Source organism: Engraulis encrasicolus, chromosome 13 (genome assembly GCF_034702125.1).
Source record: "Engraulis encrasicolus isolate BLACKSEA-1 chromosome 13, IST_EnEncr_1.0, whole genome shotgun sequence".
Classification (NCBI taxonomy): domain Eukaryota; kingdom Metazoa; phylum Chordata; class Actinopteri; order Clupeiformes; family Engraulidae; genus Engraulis; species Engraulis encrasicolus.
The window spans coordinates 18,996,487-19,019,973 of NC_085869.1; the positions used below are offsets into that span (position 1 = coordinate 18,996,487).

The 23,487-nt window shown below is 43.5% G+C and overlaps 1 protein-coding gene across 1 annotated transcript in view; it reads left to right on the forward strand.

The window, feature by feature from the left end:
- The first annotated feature begins 597 nt into the window (after positions 1 to 597).
- The window catches only part of pde11a (phosphodiesterase 11a), a 71,507-nt gene continuing 48,617 nt past the window's right edge, over positions 598 to 23,487 (forward strand). Inside the window, exons 1-2 of the mRNA XM_063214489.1 lie at positions 598 to 1,596; positions 2,048 to 2,206. Of these exons, the coding sequence (XP_063070559.1) occupies positions 814 to 1,596; positions 2,048 to 2,206 (942 nt within the window). The 5' untranslated portion in view covers positions 598 to 813. The remainder of the gene's footprint in view (positions 1,597 to 2,047; positions 2,207 to 23,487) is intronic.

Below are 23,487 nucleotides of genomic sequence, written 5' to 3' on the forward strand. Positions count from 1 at the left end.
GCAGATATCATTCAATTCCATGCGCTCCAGTGCACTGGAGGACTGCTAAATAGAGAAAACTATTACGCGGAGCCTATGTGCCACATGTTGCCAAATTGGCTGATTTTGTGCGTAATTGTAATTGTAACATAAAGATGTTTCAGCGTCAGCTAAATTCCCCTACAACGTTTTGCACCAAACCAACTCGTGTTCTTCTCATGTGACATCCTAATCTAGCACTAATAAGATGATCCCTAGGAGCAAATCATGCCCTATCCTCGTGCGTTCTGTGTGCTATAACCTAGGCTTGCTCATCTATTATTCAGCTGCGCATAGTAGACGACGTTTTTGTGGCTAACCTGCCATAACCACCAACAAAGTAGACGATAGGCTACATCCTCGCATTTTTTGGACTACACATCGAGACCTGGCAACCCAACGGAGTAAACTATCAATTGCCACTTTTTACGTCACGCAGGTTGCTAGATCAGCTCGCGGGCTCCCTGGGTCTTTAATGATGATGAGACAAGGAGGCGCAGAATTAGAACGTGGAACAAACCGAAGTTGGGAATGAAATTATTTCGCGTCCTCCTCATGTTGCGTTCGCGCGGCATTCCTCAAAGAGTTGTGAGTAGTAGATCTAAGTGCTCGATATTTTAAAGGAAGCATTTAAATGGATATGCATTTTTTCTTCAACGCGCAATGTTATTTTGGTTCATTATTAATCCTTACACCGTGGACTGCTTTTCACACTCGGCTTTGCGACAAAATAAATGAAATTTCACAGTGGAATCTTCTTCGATAGGTTCATTGCGAACCACCGCGTAAACAGAAATGGCTATGGCAGGTGTGGTGTTTTCTGAAGTGGAGAGTTTTCTTGACAAACACCCTGAGTTATTGGAAGACTACTTGAACAGGAAAGGGAAATTCACCATGGTTGAAAAGTGGCTAAAAAATCATCAAGCAAGCAAAACTCCCGCGACTGTCATACCGGAGCCAGAGAAAAACAACGCTTGTAAGGACAGCTGGGCGAGCAAAGGAGATGGATTACAGAGACGAGCGTCGCAAAAAGAGCTGCGGAAAACTTTTGCAAGATCCAAAGCTATCAATGCCAACCGGACATATGATGAACATTGCAATTCCAGAGCGCAGGAACCACTGACGAGTATGAGGAGACGGGCTTTACTCCGCAAAGCCAGCTCCTTGCCTCCGACAACCGCGCACATCCTCAGCGCCTTGCTGGAATCCCGCGTTAACATCCCCCAATACCCCTCAACAGCCATAGACTTCAAATATTATCTGAAAGAACACAATGAAAGGGAGTTCTTTCTGGAGTTAGTGAAAGACATCTCAAATGACCTGGATATCACCAGCCTCAGTTACAAAATCCTAGTGTTTGTATGCATCATGGTCGATGCTGACCGATGTTCCCTGTTCCTTGTGGAGGGATCAGCCAACAAGAAAACTCTAGTGTCAAAATTCTTTGATGTACATGCAGGAACCACGGTTTTACCATCATTTAATAACTCTGATGAAGTTCAAGTTCCTTGGGGGAAAGGAATAATCGGATATGTTGCTGAGCATGGTGAAACTGTAAACATACCAGATGCATATCAGGTGCGTTATTCATCGAACCAGAAAAGATGCACACTGCCCCTTTACTCCTTTACAGAGAATGCCTGCCGTGCCTAGGCTACTTAATTTATAGTAGTGCCATAACATTACTCTCAGTGAATATGAAAGTTGTCTTTAAAAATGAGTCATGTAGTTTCCCTGTTATAATTTTATATTTATTTGGGTGGACCAAGTCCCACGATTAACCTACAGGCTTAATGAATGTGTTCACTCGTAGACTTATCTGGCATGATGCAACAGATGCGCCAGAAGAGTACTGAAGGGGCATCGTTGTTTTTTATAATTATATACATACATTTTATAAGTATATACATAACTAACTCTGAAGCATACATAGGGCCTAACTAACTGGGTTTACGCACAGTAGATGGACAGAACGAGTAAAGCTGTATCCTGCGTAATTATCTGATTGTACCCCTTCATGTTTTTGCAGGATCATCGCTTCAGTGACGAGATAGACAAGCTGACTGGGTACAAAACTAAGTCGCTTTTGTGTATGCCCATACGGAACAGCGACGGGGAGACCATTGGAGTGGCCCAGGCTATCAATAAGAGCCCTGGCGGGGCTCTGTTCACAGAGGATGATGAGAAGGTAACAGTGGATGTGGATGTTCGGATGTGTATGTGCATGGAACTCTATGTGTGTGTCTGACTATAGGCTACCTAACATAGCCTAACTGTGAGTCACTTGTCAATGGGGGAATCACTTTCTGTAGTTTCATTTCACCATATTGATTTCACATATTTAATTCAGGAATAAGCGTCCCGAAAGTCCTCAAAACTATTTGGATTATGGGCCAAATCCTTCGACCAATAGGCCTACTGATTACATTATTGGTGCACAAATCATGATTTATAAACTGTATGTTTTCTTTTTAAGAGACATCAAATGTGTTCCCAAAGTGCAACATTTTGTACAATGGTACAGTGTGTTTTTTGCTCGCATTTATGAGTAATGAACTGTTTTAAAGTTCTGAGGCCAAAGTCAGTGGTGTAGCCTACGTGAGGGAAAGGGTTTGTTTACACATTTTTAGATAATTTAACAGCTACTTCCCCTTTTTGCCTATTAAGATCGATCAATAAGCCAGACGTTTGGGTTATGACCGACTGTGGCCAAACAGCTGCTGCTCAGACGGTGTAGTTAACCAACGTTTTCGCCACCAGCAAATGAGGCGTCTTGCTGCCTCAGACAGACAAATATTTAAGCTGCATTTGCTTTGTGGTGAATGATAACGTCCATTCAGTGCATAAGATTAACATGTGTGAGCTAAACTGTATAATAGGCCATAATAAATCTGCTTGTATGGAATAAGGAAGTAATACACCTGCTATTCCCCATCCATAACACTACCCTTAATGGATACACTACACTACTCATGTGGGAAGACCTACTCTTGCTTTTCCCTTAAGTCTGGGTAAACAATGTGTGCAACATAACCCACTGTGTGCTCAGACAGTTAGGTGATTCGCTTTATCTCTTTGAAAACAACGTTTGTGCCAAGCATAATAAAATGCTACTGCAGATGTTAAATTAAACAGACACATTGGAAGGGCAGCAGGAGTGAGCAACAGACTTGTTTTGTGGTGGTGGTTATGTGTGGTATGCTTTGATTATTCCTAGAACTGACCGAAGAGTGGTGTTTCATAGCTCATTTGCCTATAACTACAGGAGATAAGCAGAGCTTTAGCCTACACGTATGGATTTTAGTCAAGTCTACAACACAGGCAATGGTTAGAGCAGGGTTGGGGATCCTTTTTCATTCGAGGGACCACTTCAAATTCATCCGAGGGCCGTAAAAGTCCTCCGAGGGCCGTACTATGAACACAGACTAGGATTTCCCCCTGTATTTAAGCCTATATTGAAGGTAGCCACCTTAAAAACAGGCCACACCTTCTCTAGATCCCCCAAATATAGCTTATTGTATTACAAATGTATTTTCTAAGATTCTTCAACAAAATATGTCATACGAAGTCTTCATGTGAAGCTGCATAACATTAAAATTATATCGGGGGCCGGATAAAGCGGCCTCAATGGCCGCCTATGGACACAGGTTCCCCACGCGGTTAGAGAGAGTATGCCGGAGGCAGATCTTGTTAAAAAGCCAGCGTAGCTTCCAAAGAGCCTTAGCAAAGCAGCGAGATACTGACTATGACTCTTACTATGCTGCTTTAAGTACATTACATTACATTACATTGCATTTGGCAGACGCTTTATAACCAAAGCGACTTTCAAACAAGGACATAATGATAGCCAACATCATTAGCAGATACAAAGTGCATAGGAAATATACAGAACAACAAGTGCAGATGCAAAGAAGGGTTTTTTTTTTTTGTATAGTAGAGTACACACACGCACACGCACGCACACACATACACATCATGTCAAGAGTTTGGCCTGGGGCTAGGGCAGCCCAGACATTAGTCTAGTAGTAGATAGTCACGAAATAGGAGAGTCTTTACTTGCTTCTTGAAGGCTGCAAGAGATGTGCTTAGTCTTGCTGCCTCTGGGAGACCGTTCCACCACTTGGGTACAACAACAGAGTAGGTAGAAGAAGGTAGATATTGTTAAAAGGCCTGAGTATCTTCTAAAGAGGGAGATAGTATGACTATGACTATAACTCTTATGCTGCTATAATACAGAGGATGTGTTTTAGTCTTCCATCTCTCGTCTGTGTGTTGGACCTCAGTGCCACCACCAATAGGAGTGCTCCACACTGGCTCCCATTTTGCACCCGCAGGCAATATTGCCTTCCATGTTTTTATGCAACTGTTGTACCAAGTTGACACTAGATTGTCGTGCCAGTCAACAAATGTTATAGATTGCCTTTGCCATCAGCAGGTGACAATAATGGTGAACAGGTAGAACGGGGGACTGTTTTCCTCCTCCCCTCCCTCCCTCCCCTCCGGCGATTTTGTGACTAGATAGAAAGAGGAAAGATTAGCACCTGGCCTGGGAAGCGTGGCATCTTTCAGCGCTCTGATTGTTTTATTGTTTTGTTTGGCTGCTGTCAGCCGCTGATTGCCCAGAGCAAACACTAAAGGAGGCTGGAGGTGCAATCACCTTCGGCGCCACTGACCCTGGATCTGTGTGTCTGCATCCCAGCCTGTCCCCACTGCCTTCGCTGGCGTTTCATTAACGATTTGGGGGAAAGCATTATTGTTCACACTCCCCACTTTCCGTGTCCTTGCCCCTGCACCTTTGGGTGTAGAAATCTTTCCACAGGCTTGCTGATGATGACCATTGGGGGCTTGTCTGTTGCACTGATGAGTGAAAACGAAAGGGACCTGATGACTCGCACCAAATCGAATGCAACTAAATGGAAACAACAGGGAAAAAAAGGGGGGGGGGGGGATGGGGGGCATTGATCTCGCTGTCGGATCCTGCTGATTCCTAATGAACCATTATGGGGCACAGTAACTCATTTAGTCGTGGCCCTAGTGCATAAGGCACAGCGGTGCGTGGGTCTGTAACAAGAGCTCAGGGGCGCCCCCCTCAGGCTCCTCAGATGTGGCGTAGTCAGTGTAGTATGGGGACTACTGGCGGGGCCAAACTTTTTTTTTTCTTTCAAATGCAATGGGACGACTCCTTTCATCTGTGCTCTCATCATCTCACTCGCGAATGGGTCATCCTGCACGCAAGCATCTAAAATGAAATGGAGGAGAGGGCAAGACAAAATGACAAAAAAGAAAATGTGCAAACAAACAAAATGAAACGAACCCATTTTATCTCGTTCAGGCACATTGCCAGCACATTGGTGACTTTTTCGTTTCAGTGTGTGTGTGTGTGTGTGTGTGTGTGTTTGTGCGTGTCTGTGCGCCTGGGCTTGTGGCGTGTGATTGTTGTGAATGTGTGCACATGTGTGTGTGTGTGTCTGTGTGTGTGCACATGTGTGTGTGTGTGTGTGGGGTCTTCTAACGAGTGTGTGGAGTGGAGTGTGTGTGTTGTCCCTCTTGTGCGGCTTGTGTGGATGCAAATCAGTGTGGCTGAAGCATGGCTGTGTTTTCATGTGCTGCTTCTCACAGTGCATTAGCGTCAGGGTAATGCACAGAGTGGCTACTGCTGAATTAATGATGAAATTCCTCACATTTGCACTTCTCCTCCGTGCTCGTGTGTTGGGAGCCTCAGCCTATGCCTCCACTTGGTTTTTTGCGCTCCCATCAAGTGACATAGATCGAGCTGTGCTATACCGTCTTGTGTAAGACCGCAATGGAATGACCCACTTTCCAGATGGTTGTATATACGCATCTCTCTTGCTCTCTTTCTTTCTTTCTTACTCTCTCTCCTTATCCATTTTTTCTTTCTCTCTCTCTCTCTCTCTCTCTCTCTCTCTCTCTCTCTCTCTCTCTCTCACTCTCTCTTTTTCATATCTCTCCTCTCTTTCCCATTATGTTTTTTCTGTCTTTCTGTCTCTATGTCTGTAGTTTTCACCCTTTCAAAGTCTGTCATGATTCTGTTTCTATTGGTATTCGTGGTATTCTATGCTTTTGTTGAACTGCTGTGGCCGATGCATGGTTTGCCTGTCCAACAGGCTGTCGTATGCCATTAACACACACATTTGCTGCAAAAACAATACAATACCTAGAGGAACGTTTGACATTGATTTGCAGTGACACTTTTCTGCCTCAGATTCAAATCAGCTTTGTAAACAGCTGTTCTGGTTCCCGGCTTTCTCTTAAGCGCAACAGTTTTGAATTGATGAACAGATTGAACGCATTGCTGGTTTTTCCTTCTTAAATGCCAGTGCCCTCTCAATTATATTATGCTGAGTCCCCACTGCTTTGGACTGCACCAGGGAGCCAGTGTAATTGTGTAACTGATGAATAATCTGATCTTCTCATTACCTCTGCTATGCAGACATGCTGTATCAGATTCTGCCAATGCAAATCAGTAAAGCATGTATGTGCCTATGAGGCTTTTATTTTGCTGCTTGCCGTGCATGTGCTGTAGGCCTGTTTGCACAAGTTATAATGGGCATAAAAATGCTGGTCTTGTGTTAAATTGTTATGAACTGTAATGATCAGCCTTGCCTTATTTAGTCGGCGATAACGCCACGTTATTCCCTGAAGAAGGTGATGTCAATGTCGTCAAAAAGTTACATGATGTTAGTTTTACGGTTTTATGGTTTGGCTTGGTGAAATAAAGATGAAATGAGACCTGAGATGAGATTGTTTGTGCCTTCAGAGACATGTTTTAATCATCATGTTCTTAAAGGGGTATGCCACTATTTTGGGGCTGGAAACGGTTAAAATTGTTGCCCTGTTTTTATAAAGGTGGTAAAGTGTCTTATTTTTCATGTTAGGCGTTGTCTTGTTCTAAGGAGGGAGTAAGTATCTAAGGTAGTGAGAGTCAATGGACACATGCTACAGTGATCCATTGACTTTCACTAGCTTAGCTACATACTCCCTCTTCTAACTTGTCTTAAAGCAAGACAACGCCTAACATGAAAAATAAGACACTTTACCACCTTCATAAACTCTGGCCAACGATTTTAACTGTATTAAGCCCCAAAATAGTGGCATGCCCCTTTAAGCTAGCATCAAGGGAAAGTCATGATACAGATCAATATGAAGTAATGCAAGTAATCCATGACGCCTTGTCATACCGCCTATAGCCTACAATGTGTTATTATTGACATGAAGGAGTTGGTTCTCATACAAATTATTTCTCTGGAACAAAGCTGTTCCACAGGTGTCATTGTAGACAATCTTTACAAAACTTTTAATCGGCTTCACTCTTTTATTTGTTTGAATCCACCAAACCAAAGCAATTAAGCAGGCAATCCAATGTCATCGCCCAACCCTCTCTCTCTTTCTCTCTCGCTCTCGCTCGCTCTCCAATTCCAAGGCCTCCATTTTGTCTGTCAAATTGAGTTGAAGCAATTCTGTAATAACCACTTTTACTGACAACCCCCCTCCCCCTCCTCCTCTCCTTCTCCTCTGTGGAGTCAATGATGATGTTGGATCCATTTAAAACGAGATCGGAATATCTCACCGTTTTATCTCCATGGTGCTTTGGCATCCCAGAGTGCACCACAGGAACTTCATCATGGCTGTAGTGTAGTCTGCTGTGGCAGTACATGCTCCTCATTTGCTTCTATTCTGCAGTGTCACTTGTGTGTCTGTGGCAGTGATCATGGGGAGAGTAGAATGATGTGAGCAGTGTTGCCAGATCGGGCTGCTTGGGATGGCAGTCTGCCGGTAAAAACGGGAAAAAAACGGCCATTTGGCGTTTTTTTTCTGCAGTTTTATGCCCATAGAAATCAATGCAATTTGTTGAAATTGGGCGGAATTTAGCACTTCCTGGCGGTTTTTGAGCACCTCTTGGTTGGGATTTCATGACAGTCCCTCCAGTTTTTCGCGATTCAGCGATCGCGTGATTTCATGCAAATTCAATGATATTCCGCATAATTTCACGATGCCGCGTAATTCCTGTAAAGCCGCATTTTTCCCGCAAAATTTCCCCTTTGTCCCCTTCAACATTCTGGAGTTTATAGGCAGCTGGCATCCAGCATGTTGCATTGCTGCCACCTAGGCCTACTGTTCAAACTTCAGTGACACTAAATGTGTGCAGTAGAGGTGCGCGGTTGACGTATTATTTCATCCGCAACCGCTTCTCAGAATTTCTAATCCACCCGCCCTAATATTTTTAATTCAATTTCCAAAACCGAATCCGCCCGCCATCCGCCTATTTGTTTTTTGTATTTAAGATGCCTGAGGCACATAGTCGATCGTCTTTTTCAAGCAGTGCAGGTCATTTACATCTTGCCAGCCTATGTTTTAAAAAAATCTCTAACTTATAGCGATTCCCAAGTCGTCGCCACTCATCGCACAACGTGAACGTTGAAACGTGTGGTTGCTTTAATGCAGCCTACATTTTAACAGTTTAAATACCTCCAGTCCAAGCAGCACAATCGAAACTATTGGCTATCTAGCTTACAAGTTTGGCTGGTATCCAAGACGAGTCAAGTGACAGTATGGTCTTGCGAAGAGTGCAGAGAATTACGTCGCGCGTGTGTGTGTGAGCGAGAGAGGGAGAGAGAGGGAGCGATTCCAAACTTGTCTCCATCCATCGCACAACGTGAAAGTTAACGTGTATGCTTTAATGCAGCCTAAATTGTACCAGTTTTGCCTCCTCTACAAGCAGCACAATCGAAACTATTGGCTATCTGGCTTGCAAGTTTGGCTGGTCTATCCAACAAGATCAGTCAAGTGACATAGGTCTTGCGAAGAGTGCAAGCGTCGCTTGTGTGTGTGTGAGCGAGAGAACTAGAGAGAGCGAGAGAGAGGCGCTTCTCAAAAGCACTCTGCAGAAAGGGCAAGGCGAGGTCTCCAAATATATGACAAAATGCAGCTTATTTTAGTTAAGTAGACATCAGGAAAGTATTTTGTTTAATAGCAAAGCCGGTTCATATTGCTCTGAAAGACACTGAAGTCTATGCCTATATTTTAATGGGTTTACGCGCGCGAGGTCACCTAACTGTAGTGACGCCCGGTGGTATTACGAGAGGAAAACGATAGCACTTGGGCAAACAGTAAAGTCAGTTTAGCCATGCATACCTGCCTATGATGAACCAGTTTTGTTGTTTGAAAAAACACTCTTCCCGGCGCTAAAGCAAACTGCCATTTCTGACTGACCCAGATGAAATCGCATGCACGGAACTCCACGATTGAGATGACATCGCATAGACTTCCCACCGCTTATCACAGTAGCCGACAGTGAAACATTGTTCTTATGAAGCTGGCGGGAGACGTGCACATCTTAAGCCTGCTTAGACTGATTGTGGTTTTCAGTTACCAAAAAAACCCAGAAAGGGGTGCAAAATCTTTGCAAAAAATGAGAAAATCCCGCAAAATCTTTGCAAAAAATTAGAAAATGCCGCCACAAAATCAGACATTTTGACCGCAAAAATCACAAAATCCCAATGCAAAATCCTGGAGGGACTGTCATGAGACACACCTGGCAGCACTGGATTTGAGCGTGCTGTGGCGACACCTGAACATGAACGTGTCCCCATCAGGCACCTCCTGGAATGGCTCAGTAGTATCACTGCTCCTGTCTTTAAAAAAAAACATATCTGAAGATTACCTTCATCGTGCCAGAGCAGGGGTTCCCAAACTTAACCATGGCAAGGCCCCCCATATACCAATATATCTCAGCTAAGGCCCCCCTAATATGGAAAGTGTATAAACACTGTGCCAATAGGGCATTTTTTTCGGCACACCGCCCTTCACATCTCGATGTTGTTGCCATATTTCCTAAATCTATCCAAGTAGAACAGGCAACATACTGTAAGAACAAGCATAGTAGTGATCAGCCTGGGTGAATACCGACTGTTGACTCCATCATACAGTCTGCAACAAGCTAAGAGGAATCCGTTGCTGTGGAGGCTGGTACATTACTATGCCATTTAAACTCATTGGAGTTCCCTATCAGTAATCAATCAACTCAATCAACTCAATCCACGGGTGAGTTCTGCGTCACCACTCTCAACTGTTTGCTGATTGGCAGAACCGTGAATGAACCGAGCTATGCAGGTTGGGCCAGACTACTGTACGGAGCCAAAATCTTTGGGCGGAAGTGCGTAGGATTAGCCTGATAAACCATCCTAAATGTGAGACCGGAGTAATTTAGTCTGGCACCGATGAACGATACCTCCGAAGGTTGTTGATGAGAACAACCTGTTGTTTTTTCAAACCGTGCCGGCGTTCTGACCAAACGGCGACCGTTGATGTGCTTTCCCAACGGTGTTGCGAGATTCGTCGTCACTCCCTCAAAACCCTGCCCGCTTTGATTCAAAACAAATCTCTGCGTTATGATTGGGTTTGCCAGACTCAGGGCACAGTGTTCAAAACGTTCTCAGATCCGAGGCCAGACCCACTCGCAGCTGAACATTTTCGGCGGTCCAGCGGGTGGCGCTGGTTTACCAGGCTAACGTAGGATGGCATCGCCAGGATAATCATGGAAAGCAATAATTTACATATCCAGGGCATTTGAATGTGTCTTGTAGTAAACAAATTCAAAAAAATGTAAACTTTACCTGGCTTATTTAGTTGTTTATTTTACTTTGCTAATTTTGTCTCGAATTAAGGGGGCTTGCAGAGCAAGTCCTGCTTCTAGTAATCTCTAAGTACAGTTTATTATTATTATGCTTGCTTGCTTGCTTCTTGAGAATAGAATGCAGGTGGTTAATAGGGTATGTCAAATTTCATTATGCTTCTCCCAAACTTTCGTTTTTAAACAAAACCTGCATTAAAAGAGATGGTTGTACTAACTACAGCAAGGTTGCATTATTTGTAGGCCTACACTGTTTAACATTTCAAGCCAGTTAAACGTAAAAAAGTAAGCTCCCCTGCTGCCTTAAGTTTGTTAGTTAACTCAACTCAAGACTTAACTCAACTCAAGGCTTTCTCAATTTGAGTTAACTTACAAACTTGAGGCAGCAGGGCAAATTACTTTTTATGTTTAACTTGCAATGTTTTACAGTATAGCAAATGTTTTAGTCGCAGTTCAGGAATGTACGTCGTAGCTGCTTGGTATTTGTGTAACGTGTCCATGTTGTACATGAAACGGGCATTGTGCATTGTGCAGGCAGGGCCTAAATCTTTGTGTTCATTCCTAAAGGAATGCATTTACACCACCATACATTTTAAGAAGTATATAGTGTAGTTAAGATGTCTATAGTGTAGACAACTATAATGTATTAGTATGGTACATATACATGAAAAGTGTATTAGGAGAGATGACCTAGCAAGAAATATGTATTACGCATGCCAGATAATTAGCCTACTGTGTGCCATGAGGTTGTACCATTTTCAGCCTATTTCATTCAGTGGCAGTAGGCTACTGGCAGTTAGTGGATAAAAACCTGTGATTCTTTAATCCTGCGCTCTCTCTGTTTCCCCTCCAGCAGTTTAAAAAGCAAATTACTGGTACAAGGCAGTTTGCTGCTATGGACCAAGGGAACTATCCCCCACGCAGTCAAATTGGAACAAACAAACCTTAGTAGTTTTGGATTTTAGTTCCTTTATGGACCCCCATGTGCCAAAGCATGTTGATGGGAGGACTTAGTAGGTGGCCACAGCACACCATGCGAGAGTATTATCCCATCTTCACAGCACTTGCAGAAGCTGTGTGCAACAACAAATCAAGAAAAACAATACAAAAGTAAAATGTCTTTTGTGTGTGTGTGTGTGTGTGTGTGTTTTGGGGGGTGTCTTAATGTGTGTGTATTATTTCGTACATTTGTAACATTTTCTCCGTCTGTTACCACTGGAACTTGTCATCCACCCAGTGGAAAGTAATGCTCCTCAGCACTTCGGAGATATCCAAAGCACTTTAGTGCACTATGTGCAGAATGTATTTCTGGAGCAATAAATGTGTGGGTGGGCATTATTGGCCTGATGTGATAGTCCCACAATTCAGCATCCAATATACCTTGAGCATTTGTCACTGGGGCAATTTTCAAGCCCTTTAAATGTTTAATTGTTTTTGTTTTTCTGCTGGGTGAAGCGCTTATTGAGTCGGCAGTGCAGCGCAGACTCTGAATATGAGAGAGGGGTGAGTGAGACGCGTGGAGGGGGCCAAAGCCTGGGTTTTGTGTGTATCTGTTCAAAGGCCAAGAGGTAGATCAGTGGTTCTCAACCTTTTTTGCACAAATGCCCCCTGGACCTCATCCTAAGCCTCACAACGCCCCCTTGATCTCATCATAAGCCTGCCAAACGCCCCCCTTACTATTCAAATGGACTAATGCCCACAATGACAACTAAGCACCGCCCCCTCTCAACTGGATCCTCCTCAAAGCCCCCCTAGGCCTCCCCAACGCCCCCAGGGGGGTTGTATCGCCCCCGTTGGGAAACACAAAGGTAGATGTTTACCGGCCCCCTTTGATATGAGTCACCTCTGTCTCCCTGAGTACCCTCAGCCACCCCAAGCAGCTGCTAGGCTGACAGAAAAAGGGAAGGGAGGAGAACAAGTGAAAAGAGGGGGAAAAAAAGGCAAAATGGAAAGTAGGACACTGGAGCATCCATGGCCAACAGATCTGCTCTGACAGGGCTTTGCCTCTACAGAGTTGCAGAGGTCTGGGTGGTGAGCAAGGGGACAGCCAGCGAGGGGAGGGAGAAATAACTGGAGTATTTTTTCCCTCCAGGGCAAAAGATCAAACTCAAGCATAGTTCCTAGGAAAATGAATCAAAATGTCAAAAATGTAGATTTTTTTGTTGTCATTTTGTTTGCCACTGGACTCTTTTTTTGTGTGTGTAAATAATTGATGATTTTCTAACAATTATCATGTGGGTTTTGTTGTGATGTGTGTTGGGGGGGGGGGGCGGTTGTGTGTGGGGGGTGTGCTCCTCCTCTGCACCTCCTCTGCTGACGTTAGTAAGAACGCAGTGCCTTTGACACCAGGGAAGAGAGAGGGAATGCAAAGCGCAGTCATTTGGAGACAGCAGGCAGCAGGATTCCACCTCTGCTTTGCAAGCCACGCAGTCAGCATTGGAGGAGTCCTCCCTCCCTCCCTCCCTCACGGCTCGGCTCGGCTGCCCGGGCGTCTTATCACAGGGGGAATTAACCCCATTTGTGGGAAGCACGCCTGACCGACCGTCTCTGTACAGCACAGCTCATTTGACATGATGAAGAGCCGGGCTCCGGCTCCGGCTCCGGCTCCAGCCCCTCTCTCTCACGTGTCATTACCTGCAAGCAGCTGCAATCAGGAAGAGAAAGAAAAGCACAGCAGCACCCAGAGCCTCTGTCATCATCGTACAGCCAGTGTTGACTGCCCACTTGGGCTACTTGGGATGGCCGTCTGCGGGTAAAAACGGGAAAAAATGGCCATTTGCCATTTTTTTCTGCAGTTTTGTGCCCATAGAAATCAATGCAATTTGTTGAATTGGGCGGAATTTAGCACATTTTGGCGGTTTTTGAGAACCTTTTGGGCGGGATTTGATCAGACACATCTGGCAACACTGCGTACAGGCTGCCCTGCCTGCCTTCCCTGTGGCTGGGTTGGCCTGTTTCATTATTAAGCCATTCTTTACAGAGCAGTCAACACACACGTCTTAACACTCTCCAGGCAATAGCTCTTTGTTTGGAATGCATTCCATTATAAAAGGCCAGCCGGACTCCGGAATCCAATTACAAGGTTCTTTTGCTCTTTTTTTTCTCGAATGGTTTGGTTTACTTAGAGATCCATTCTGGCCATCCCAAAGTCCCCCGAAGCATAATTAATGTGACCCTGGCCTGCTGGGATGGATCTGTCATATCTGAAGAGGGCAGCCATCTTTGAGGAAGTCACATTGCATTACATTACATTTAGCAGACACTTTTGACCAAAGCGACTTACAAGGAGGACATTCAAGCAAGTACGAAGTAAGGGGTCAGTACAGAGTACAGTGGTATACAAGTAATGTAGAACAGACGAATAGCTTTGTGGAGGACCTATGAGATGTAGTGCAGGATAGAACCCATGATAAGAGATGAGTAGAGTTAGTAGTTATGCAGGGAAGCTCACGCGGAAGAGATGCATAGGTGAAGCTGCGTCATCTCCTTTCACCGCCATATCCCTCTTTCAGTGGGACTCGCAGGTGCAGGTATGAGCGAGCAGGGCTCTAAATTAACCAGCCAACCGGCCAAATGCTGGTGAATATTCAGTCTGGCTAGTAAAAAAGTGATGTTTGGCTAGTAACATTTAACCTGTTAAGACAGGGCATTGTAAATTTGCTGTTACCAGAATGGCAATCACCAAGTCATAGTGCAATACTAATAAAGGCGCTGTGCACTGTCATAGTATTATAGCACTATGGTTCTTAACTTTTCAATGACTATTACCGCGTCCGCATGCCACTAGTGGTACAGCGTGCATTAAGCGGCTACCATCCCCTAGTCAAATTGGCTAGTGATGAAAAAGATACATTTATAGCCCTTGGTATGAGGTAGCCTACCAAGAGAAGTGTTATCCAGAGAGTCAGAAGAACTGAGAGGAGAAGGAAATCAGTTGTAGCCAAACTACACATTTATAGCGGTGTGAATGTACTGGTGATGGTGGGGCTGCCATCTGGCTTTTTCTTTTCTAATTAGAATTAAACTCCTCTGTCACTCAAATATATAATGCCCAAAAAAAATCTGATTCTAGGCACCAGACCGTGGCGCTAACGGTGGGGCACTCATCTGCTACACGGCTGACCCGGGTTCAATTCTGTCTTAGGTCCTTTGCTGACCCTTCCCGTCTCTCTCTCCCCACAAAAGACCAAACAAATATCTTTTAAAAATCTGATTCTGAATGGTAAGATGTAACCTCATGTCTTACTGTGTGACCATCAGTGGCCTGAGGTCTGTCTTGATTTGTTGACAGGAGGCTTGGAGGTGTCCTCGGCGAGGCAATTTGGTCAGCAACTTACTTGATGACTCTGAGAATTAGGCGTGAACCGAACATCAATCTGCTCAATACTAGATTAGACCATTCACTTTAAATTCCCATTTAAACGCCGGGGGATGAGTCAATGTACCATAGCACAGAGAGACTGATTGCACACACTTCCCTAGCATTAGCGCTATCAGTGAAAGGAAGACCTCCGAGTCTGGAAGGATTGAGAAATAGGAAAGACTAGAAGAGAAACCTCTCTCTTTTCGCCGCGTTCGTTTACACGGAGCTGTCAGTGCTGACAATCAAGAGACAGGAAGCCCTTGTGGGACGCATCAAAGGGAAGGCATTAACCGTAATGTTGTTAAGGTGCAATTAAAAGCAGGATCCTCCCGCTATTGTGCGGCCCTGTGCTCTCTAATGGAGGCATGCCTTTGTGAGGCGGCAACGATAAGGGAAAGCAATTATCCGCCGGTTTGTCCTGCCTCCTGGCCCCGACGTGCAGGGGTGCTGACGGCTGGGGACAAAGGGGACATTTGTCCCGGGCAAGGGAGAGTGGGGGCCCAGAATGTGGTCCTCATTACATTGCATGTATTGGACTGGGGGGGCCCTTTCAGATGACTTTGTCCTGGGCCCAGCCAAAGCTGTCAGCGGCCTCCTGTCCCCGGCGTGGCTTAGTGCTGGCAAGCCACTCGTAAAGAATGGGTGACAGGTCAGCATCCTTGGCTTGGTGGCAGAGGCTGGGGGTGTGTGTGTATGCGTATGTGTTTCTGCTTGGAGAGTATTATGTGTTAAGGAGCGCGGTAAATCAGTAGAGTTGCAAGGGGCACTGAGGCCCTGCACAGAGGGGCTCTAATCAGTGGCGCAGCCGGTGGACTCAGAGAGAGATACGGAGGTGAGGTGTGGTGTAATCCAGCGCTCACTCAACTCACACCAGGAACACACACACACACACACACACACACACACACACACACACACACACACACACACACACACACACACACACACACACACACACACACACACACACACACACACACACACAGGCTAGTGCTCTCCCAGTGGACTCACCTCTCACAACCACCTCTCTCTCTCTCTCTCTCTCTCTCTCTCTCTCTCTCTCTCTCTCTCTCTCTCTCTCTCTCTCTCTCTCTCTCTCTCTCGCTCTCTCTCCATGCTTTACTTTCTCTAGCAGCATTTCTGGGTACCACTTAACATCACACTGCTTCAACTTAATTGACTACATGAAGGGGAAAAAAATCGTCCCAAATTGTGGTCTGGGTCTTGAAATGGGAAATTCTTAATGTGCTATTTGCTCATTACGAAAACACCACACGCATAATCTGAAGACAGTTTTCTTGTCTGAGGAGATGTGTGTGCAGTAATGTAATTTGAAAGAAATGCACTCGGTGGTTAGGTTACAGGTGCTGACAGAAATAATCAAATGAAGTGGTGTGGAATGAATGTGCTTATTAGTTTTGACCAATGGCAGCCTTGCAATTACCACACACCACATCAGGAGGACCATATTAAGCCAAATGTGGTGGCCCCTGGCCACTATACCTCACCCGGGGCCCCCTTTATAACCAATATTTGTTAAAGGGGGATGCCACTATTTTGGGGCTTAATACAGTTAAAATCGTTGGCTGGGGTTTATAAAGGTGGTAAAGTGTCTTATTTTTCATGTTCATTCAAGCGTTGTCTTGCTTTGAGACAAGTTAAAAGAGGGAATATGTCGCTAAGCTAGTGAAAGTCAATGGATCCGTGTATCATGCTACAATGCTACACGGATCCATTGACTTTCAATGGAAAATAACTTAACATGAAAAATAAGACACTTTACCACCTTTATAAACCCCAGCCAACGATTTTAACTGTATCAAGCCCCAAAATAGTGGCATTTCCCTTTAAGCTTGTATTTTGTGGTGCCCTCTCACTGGTCAAAAATGGTTGGTGCCCCTGGGCCCTATGCCACCGGCCCTTATGGATAATCAGGCCCTGACCATGTTTAGGTTCTGAATTTGTAATACAGCAGTTTATGAGTCAACCATACCCTCTCTCTGGATGGCGTGGTGGTGTAGGCTTATCCCTGGAGCTAAACATTAAACCGGAGCCCAACAACAACCCATGCCATTTTGAAACCACAATGAATCATTACATGAAAAATTGAATGCTTACTTTTATGAGGTATTGATTTTCATCCGCTAATGAAGTTGGAATAAGGCAGTCCTGTTGGCCGTTGCCTACTCTACTCTTGAGACCTGTGTGTGTGTGTGTGTGTGTGTGTGTGTGTGTGTGTGTGTGTGTGTGTGTGTGTGTGTGTGTGTGTGTGTGTGTGTGTGTGTGTGTGTGTGTGTGTGTGTGTGTGTGTGGCCCTTTGCTGTGGTGCTATCGAACTCAGGCTGTGGCCGCTAATCCATATGCTAATTGCCATATCAAGCTTTGTGTTTTCTTTGAAGCATGGAACCCTTTGTCCTGTATTGGATTCCAGTGTGTTGTGAGAAGTTGTTGTGTTGTGTGTTGCTGTGCTGTGCTGACCCCTGACCCTCTCTCCCTCTCCCTGCTTCTTATTCGTGTGTGTGTATGTGTGTGTGTGTGTGATGATTGTCAATGTCTTATTTATATGTTTAGTTGTTTCAGAACTCATACTGCCCATTCACAAATGTTAACTTTTTTTGATCTCAAGTCTTTTTTTATTTTTCAATATTAGGTACATAACAAACATACAACAAAATTCAACCCACCCACCCCCATCGCACCCCAATCCAAAAATAAACAGCAATAATAAAGACAACTGAAATACAAAATGTGAAAATACAATAGTACAAATGGCTTTGTATAAAATGAATCTAAGAGTTGCAACATGTACATTCAGATATATTAGCCAAAACAATAATAATACATTAAAGGGAAAACAAAAGAAAAAACACGATGAGAAAGAAAAAGAAAAAGAAAAAAAGAAAAGAGGAAGGAGGATATAGTAGAATTTACATTGTTGCTACATCATTAGAGTCCATTTTTTCCACTAATGTGAGGACAGGTTGCCAAATATAGCAGAATTTAAGACTGTTACCTTGGATATGGTACCTTATTTGTTCAAGTATCAAGTAATGCATGACATCATTAATCCAGTGTTTAAAAGCAGGAGGGGATTTGTCTTTCCACTTCATTAGTATGATACGTCTGGCAATTAGTGTTGTAAATGCTATAACTGTTTTACCATAGCTGCCAATGCCAAGTTCTTCGGGTACTACCCCAAAAATACCAACAAATGGAGATGGTTCAATATCCACATTCAAAGCTTTAGACAAGAAGACAAAGACAGAATTCCAGAAGTCAGATAGTTTAGGACAACTCCAAAACATGTGTTCTAGTGTAGCTGGTTCAACTTCGCATCTGTCACATGTTGGGTCAATATCAGGCATTATCTTCGCTAGCCTTGTCTTGGACCAATGTAAACGGTGGATGATTTTGAATTGAATAACAGAGTGTCTGAGACAAATAGATGATGAATGTATGTTTTTCAAAGTAGACTGCCATTCTAAATCAGATATATTGGTACCCAGTTCCTCCTCCCATTTGTTTTTTAATGATGTTAATGGTTCCAAGTTGCTTGTCTTAAGGATGGAGTACACTGATCCTATTGTTTCCTTGAAGTGAGGAGGGATTTTGATTAATTTATCTAGGAGAGAGTCTGTCTGCAATGATGGGAAAGACGGGGTATGCGTAGAGACAAAGCTGCGGAGCTGCAGATACCTGAAAAAGTGTGAATTAGGGATGTCAAAGTGTGTTTTAAAATGTTCAAAGGAACCAAATGTCCCTCCAACATAAAGATCTTGGATTGTCCTCAATCCCCTCTCAGACCAAACTTTGAAAGCATCATCATTTATAGAGGGAGCAAACATATTATTCCCGACTAAAGGTGCATTCTTAGACATCTCAAATAAAGAGAAGGCTCGTCTGAATTGCGCCCATATTTTAAAGGAGTGTTTAACTATGGGATTGCTGCAGAATTTTGATATAGGCTCTGTAAGGGGTATCTTAGAGCAGGCTATTGCATGTAGAGAGGCTTGTTTGCAGGATGCATTTTCAAGCTGTAACCATCTGGGGGCGCTTTCATGAGTAGTTGAGTGAGTCCAGAATAGTATATTTTTAATGTTAGCTGACCAATAGTAGTACTGAAAATTGGGCAAGGAAAATCCACCATGTACTTTGTGTCGTTGCAACATTTCTTTTCGTATACGTGGGGTTTTCCCATTCCAAATGAAACCAGACAGAAGTTTATTTAAGTTTATGAAGAAAGATTTAGTCAAGAAAATAGGGAGGCATTGAAAAATAAAAAGAAAGCGGGGCATTACATTCATTTTGACGACATTGATTCTTCCCCCCAGGGATAAAGAAAGGAGATTCCAGCGATTTAAATCAGTCTTCAGTTGTTTTAACAGTGGGGGGAAATTAGCCTCATATAAATCTTTAAACCTACGTGTTATCCAAATACCTAGGTACTTAAATTTATGTGTACATATTTTAATGGAAAATGACTGGTTTGTACTAAGTTGGCAAGAAGGGTCAATGGGCATAAGTTCACTTTTCTGCATGTTAACCTTATATCCTGAAATCCTACCAAATGAATTTAGCAACTCCAGCATCTTAGGCAGACTTTCTGCAGGGTCAGACATGTATATGAGCATATCATCGGCATATAATGAGACCTTGTGCTCTGCACCCCCTCTCAATATGCCTTTAATGTCAGTATTGCTACGTAGCGCAATTGCCAGTGGCTCAATGGTTAGGGCAAATAGAAGAGGCGACAGGGGGCAGCCTTGCCTGGTACCACGTTGTAAATTAAAGAAAGGTGAGAGATTGTTGTTAGTTCGAACAGCTGCCATGGGTAGGAAGTATAAGACTTTAATCCACTGTATAAAACGTGGTCCAAAGCCAAAACATTTCAAAATGTAGAAGAGATAGTCCATTTCCACGCGGTCGAAAGCCTTTTCAGCATCCAATGCTATCAAAACTTCTTTGCCTTTTGGTGGTGTGGGGTCGTAAAGGATATTGAGCAACCTACGTATATTAGAGGACAATTGCCTATTTTTAATGAATCCTGTCTGATCCTCTGATATCAAAGCTGGGAGTATTCTTTCCAAACGCAAGGCTAACATTTTGGCAAGTATTTTATTGTCAACATTTAGAAGAGAGATTGGGCGGTATGAGCCACATTCTAAAGGGTCTTTGTCTTTTTTAGGAATAAGGGATATAACAGCTTGACGCATGGTTGGGGGCAATGCTCCAGTCTCGAATGACTCTTGAAACACAGAAAGTAGAAGAGGGGCTAGCTCTTTTAAAAAAAAAAAAGTTTTTTTAAAAAACTCGCTGGGGAACCCATCTGGCCCCGGGCATTTGCCATTTTGCATACTTTTCACTGCACAATAAAATTCCTCTTCAGTAAATGGCTCATCAAGATCAGATGCAACTTGCTTCTGTACTGACGGTATGTCTAATTTGTCAAAAAAAGATTTAAACAAATTGTTATCTTGACGTGATTCAGAAGTGTATAACTTTGAGTAAAACTTAAAGAAAGTCTGGTTAATTTGAAAGTGGTTAATATGTTTAGTGCCCGATTCATCATTTATTTCAGTTATATTTTGGGCCGCAGACCTTTGGCGCAGCTGATGCGCAAGAGTTGTCCCTATTTTTTCTCCATGCTCATAGATCTTATGATAAGTTTTATTGAGAAGGTTTGTAATATGTTTTGTCGATAAAAGGTTAAATTCTGTTTGTAACATAAGCCTTTGTTTATATAGATCTGGGGATGGGGTCTGAGCAAGTGACATATCCACATGCAGGATATCTTCTGTTAATTTCTTTAGATGTGCTACTTCTCCCTTTTTCTTTTGGGCACAATAAGAGATGATCTGTCCCCTTAAATATGCCTTCATAGATTCCCATATTGTTGATGATGACATACCTGGTGTTTCATTATGTTCCATAAATGTTGATATTTCAGAGGAAATAAATTGCACAAAGCATTCATCGCTGAGCCATAAATTATTTAAGCGCCATGGGCGATAACTATCCTGTGAAGTTGGCATATCCAAAGTCATCAATAATGGGGCATGATCAGATATAATAATTGCTTCATACTCACACTTTTTAACTATGGGGAGAAGGCGGTTATCCATTAGGAAGTAATCTATGCGTGAAAAGGTTTTGTGCACATGGGAAAAAAAAGAATAACATCTAGAAGTGGGATTCTCAAAGCGCCACACATCTGTAACACCATAAGTCTGGAGAAATAACTGAATGGTTTGGCAAACCTTGGTCTGAGGAATCACTCTAGTTGAGCTGCGGTCTAAATGGGAAAGGGCACAGTTCAAATCACCCGCCAATAAAAGGTAATGAGAGTTTATATCTGGCAAGCGGGAGAAAAATGATGAAAAAAAGGCCTCGTCGTCCCAATTGGGAGCGTATATGTTGGCTAGGATAATTGGGGTTTCATATAATCTGCCTGTAACTATAACAAATCTGCCATGGCTATCTGCCTCCACTTTTGACATTACAAATGGGACATTTTTATTTATCAGAATAGCCGTGCCCCTTGACTTGCTATTAAAATTTGAGTGATATAATTGACCTATCCAGGTTCCTCTTAATCTGCTTTGATCACATAACCGTAGATGTGTTTCTTGAAGAAAAGCTATTCCAACATTAAGCTGGCTAAGATGTGACAAAACTTTCTTGCGTTTAACAGGATGGTTTAAAGATTTCACATTCCAGGTAATAAAGTTCACTGGGCATCCTGTGTTACCTCTTATCAATGTGTTAACCATGTAACATGATCTGCAAGCATATATCTATGTAGCATTTTGGTGCATGAAACAAAAATGTGTCCTCCAGAAAAGGTCAAGAAAGAAAAAAAACGGCAAAAAAGAAAAACATCTGGTGCGATTAAATCCCTCCCCATGTCACCTAGAACGAGGTGAACGCTAAACCCTTTACAATGGTATCCACACATACGTGCTTGTGGTGGGAGAACTCAGACTCGAACAGGGGGCTCTGCCAAATAAGTAATTATTAAATAATAAAGCAGTTGCGCACAAAACGCGCTTTCAATGCGTAACGTTAACTCACAGTCCGTGGCAAAACTGCAGTCCAAATACCAGTGCGTCTTCATATAGCTTAACAGCTTAGCAACTCGTTTCAATTCCTAAACATCTGTAGCATTCATTACCTTTTGGACGTTTCATTAAATCACAGCATACTTTCAATCAGATGACGAGGGCGTCTCTTCCACAACTATGTTCGATTTCACGTAAGACATAGCTTGGCGCGGGTCCAGAAAGTCTTTCCTGGTGCCCTTGAAGGTAATGCGTAGCTTGGCAGGGTACAATACTCCGTAGCGCACATCCTCGCGGCCCCTCAGCAGATGCTTAACATCGTTAAACGCAGCCCTTGCTCGTGCAACAGAAGGAGGATAGTCCGGGAAAATGGAAATTGCCACTTCTTCGTATCTCAAACTGTCACCCGCTTCCTTCGCCAGGCGAAGTATCTCCACACAATCCTGGAAGTAGTGCAGCTTCGCGATTATGGGTCGGGGCTTCTGCTCGTCGGCCTCCCTCTTGTCCGCCTTCCGCTTGCCCTTGGCGTTCGTTGGCAGCTGTGCCCTCGAGACTCGATGCGATCTATCAACCAACACTTCTTTATCCAGACCAAATACCTCTGTAAGCAATTTCGTAACAAAGGATGGGGCGCCCGGTCCAGCCTCTTCTGGGACGTTCAGTATTCGGATGTTTGATTTCCTCATTCTCCCCTCCATGTCCATACATTTTTGCTGCAAGTCCAACACATTCGCTTGGAGTTGTTCGACCGTAGCTTGTAGAGTTGTCACATCATCCGAGCATGTCGTCAGGCTGTGTTCCATATCAGACACTTTAGTTGTTACTGTTTCCAGTTCAGTGCGAAGTCGAGAAACACTGTTCACAATCTCAGTCTTTACTGCCTGGATTTCACTTTTGACCGCCTGAAATTCTCCAGCAAGAACATCTTTCAGTTCTGACCTGATAAGTGTCGATAGATCATCTTTAAGGGACGCAAGAAGTTCGGTTTTAAGATCCGCCATGTTAGCTTGCTTGTTGCTATTAGCTGTTTTCCGTCCAGGGGTGTAAGAAAATTGTCGCAAGTTCTTCGCCATTAGCAAAACAATAAAGAAGAAATTAGTTTACTGGCCACATACACATAACATAATAGACCGATGTAACCGTTACTAGGCAGTAATAAGCGCTTCAAATACAATTTTAAACTTAATTTTGGCAGAGCTTCCCAAAACGCGTGTTACTCCATGTCCTGCTCAACAAATGTTAACTTTTTCATGAATACTTGCCACCACCTTTAAATTCTAAGTATTCATTCATGAAAATGGGGAACTTCTCAATTGTCTGCCATTTTGAATTTCCTGAAATAGACATTTTTAGCCTCAAAACTTACTGTACTTTGGCCATACTTGTAGATATTAGTT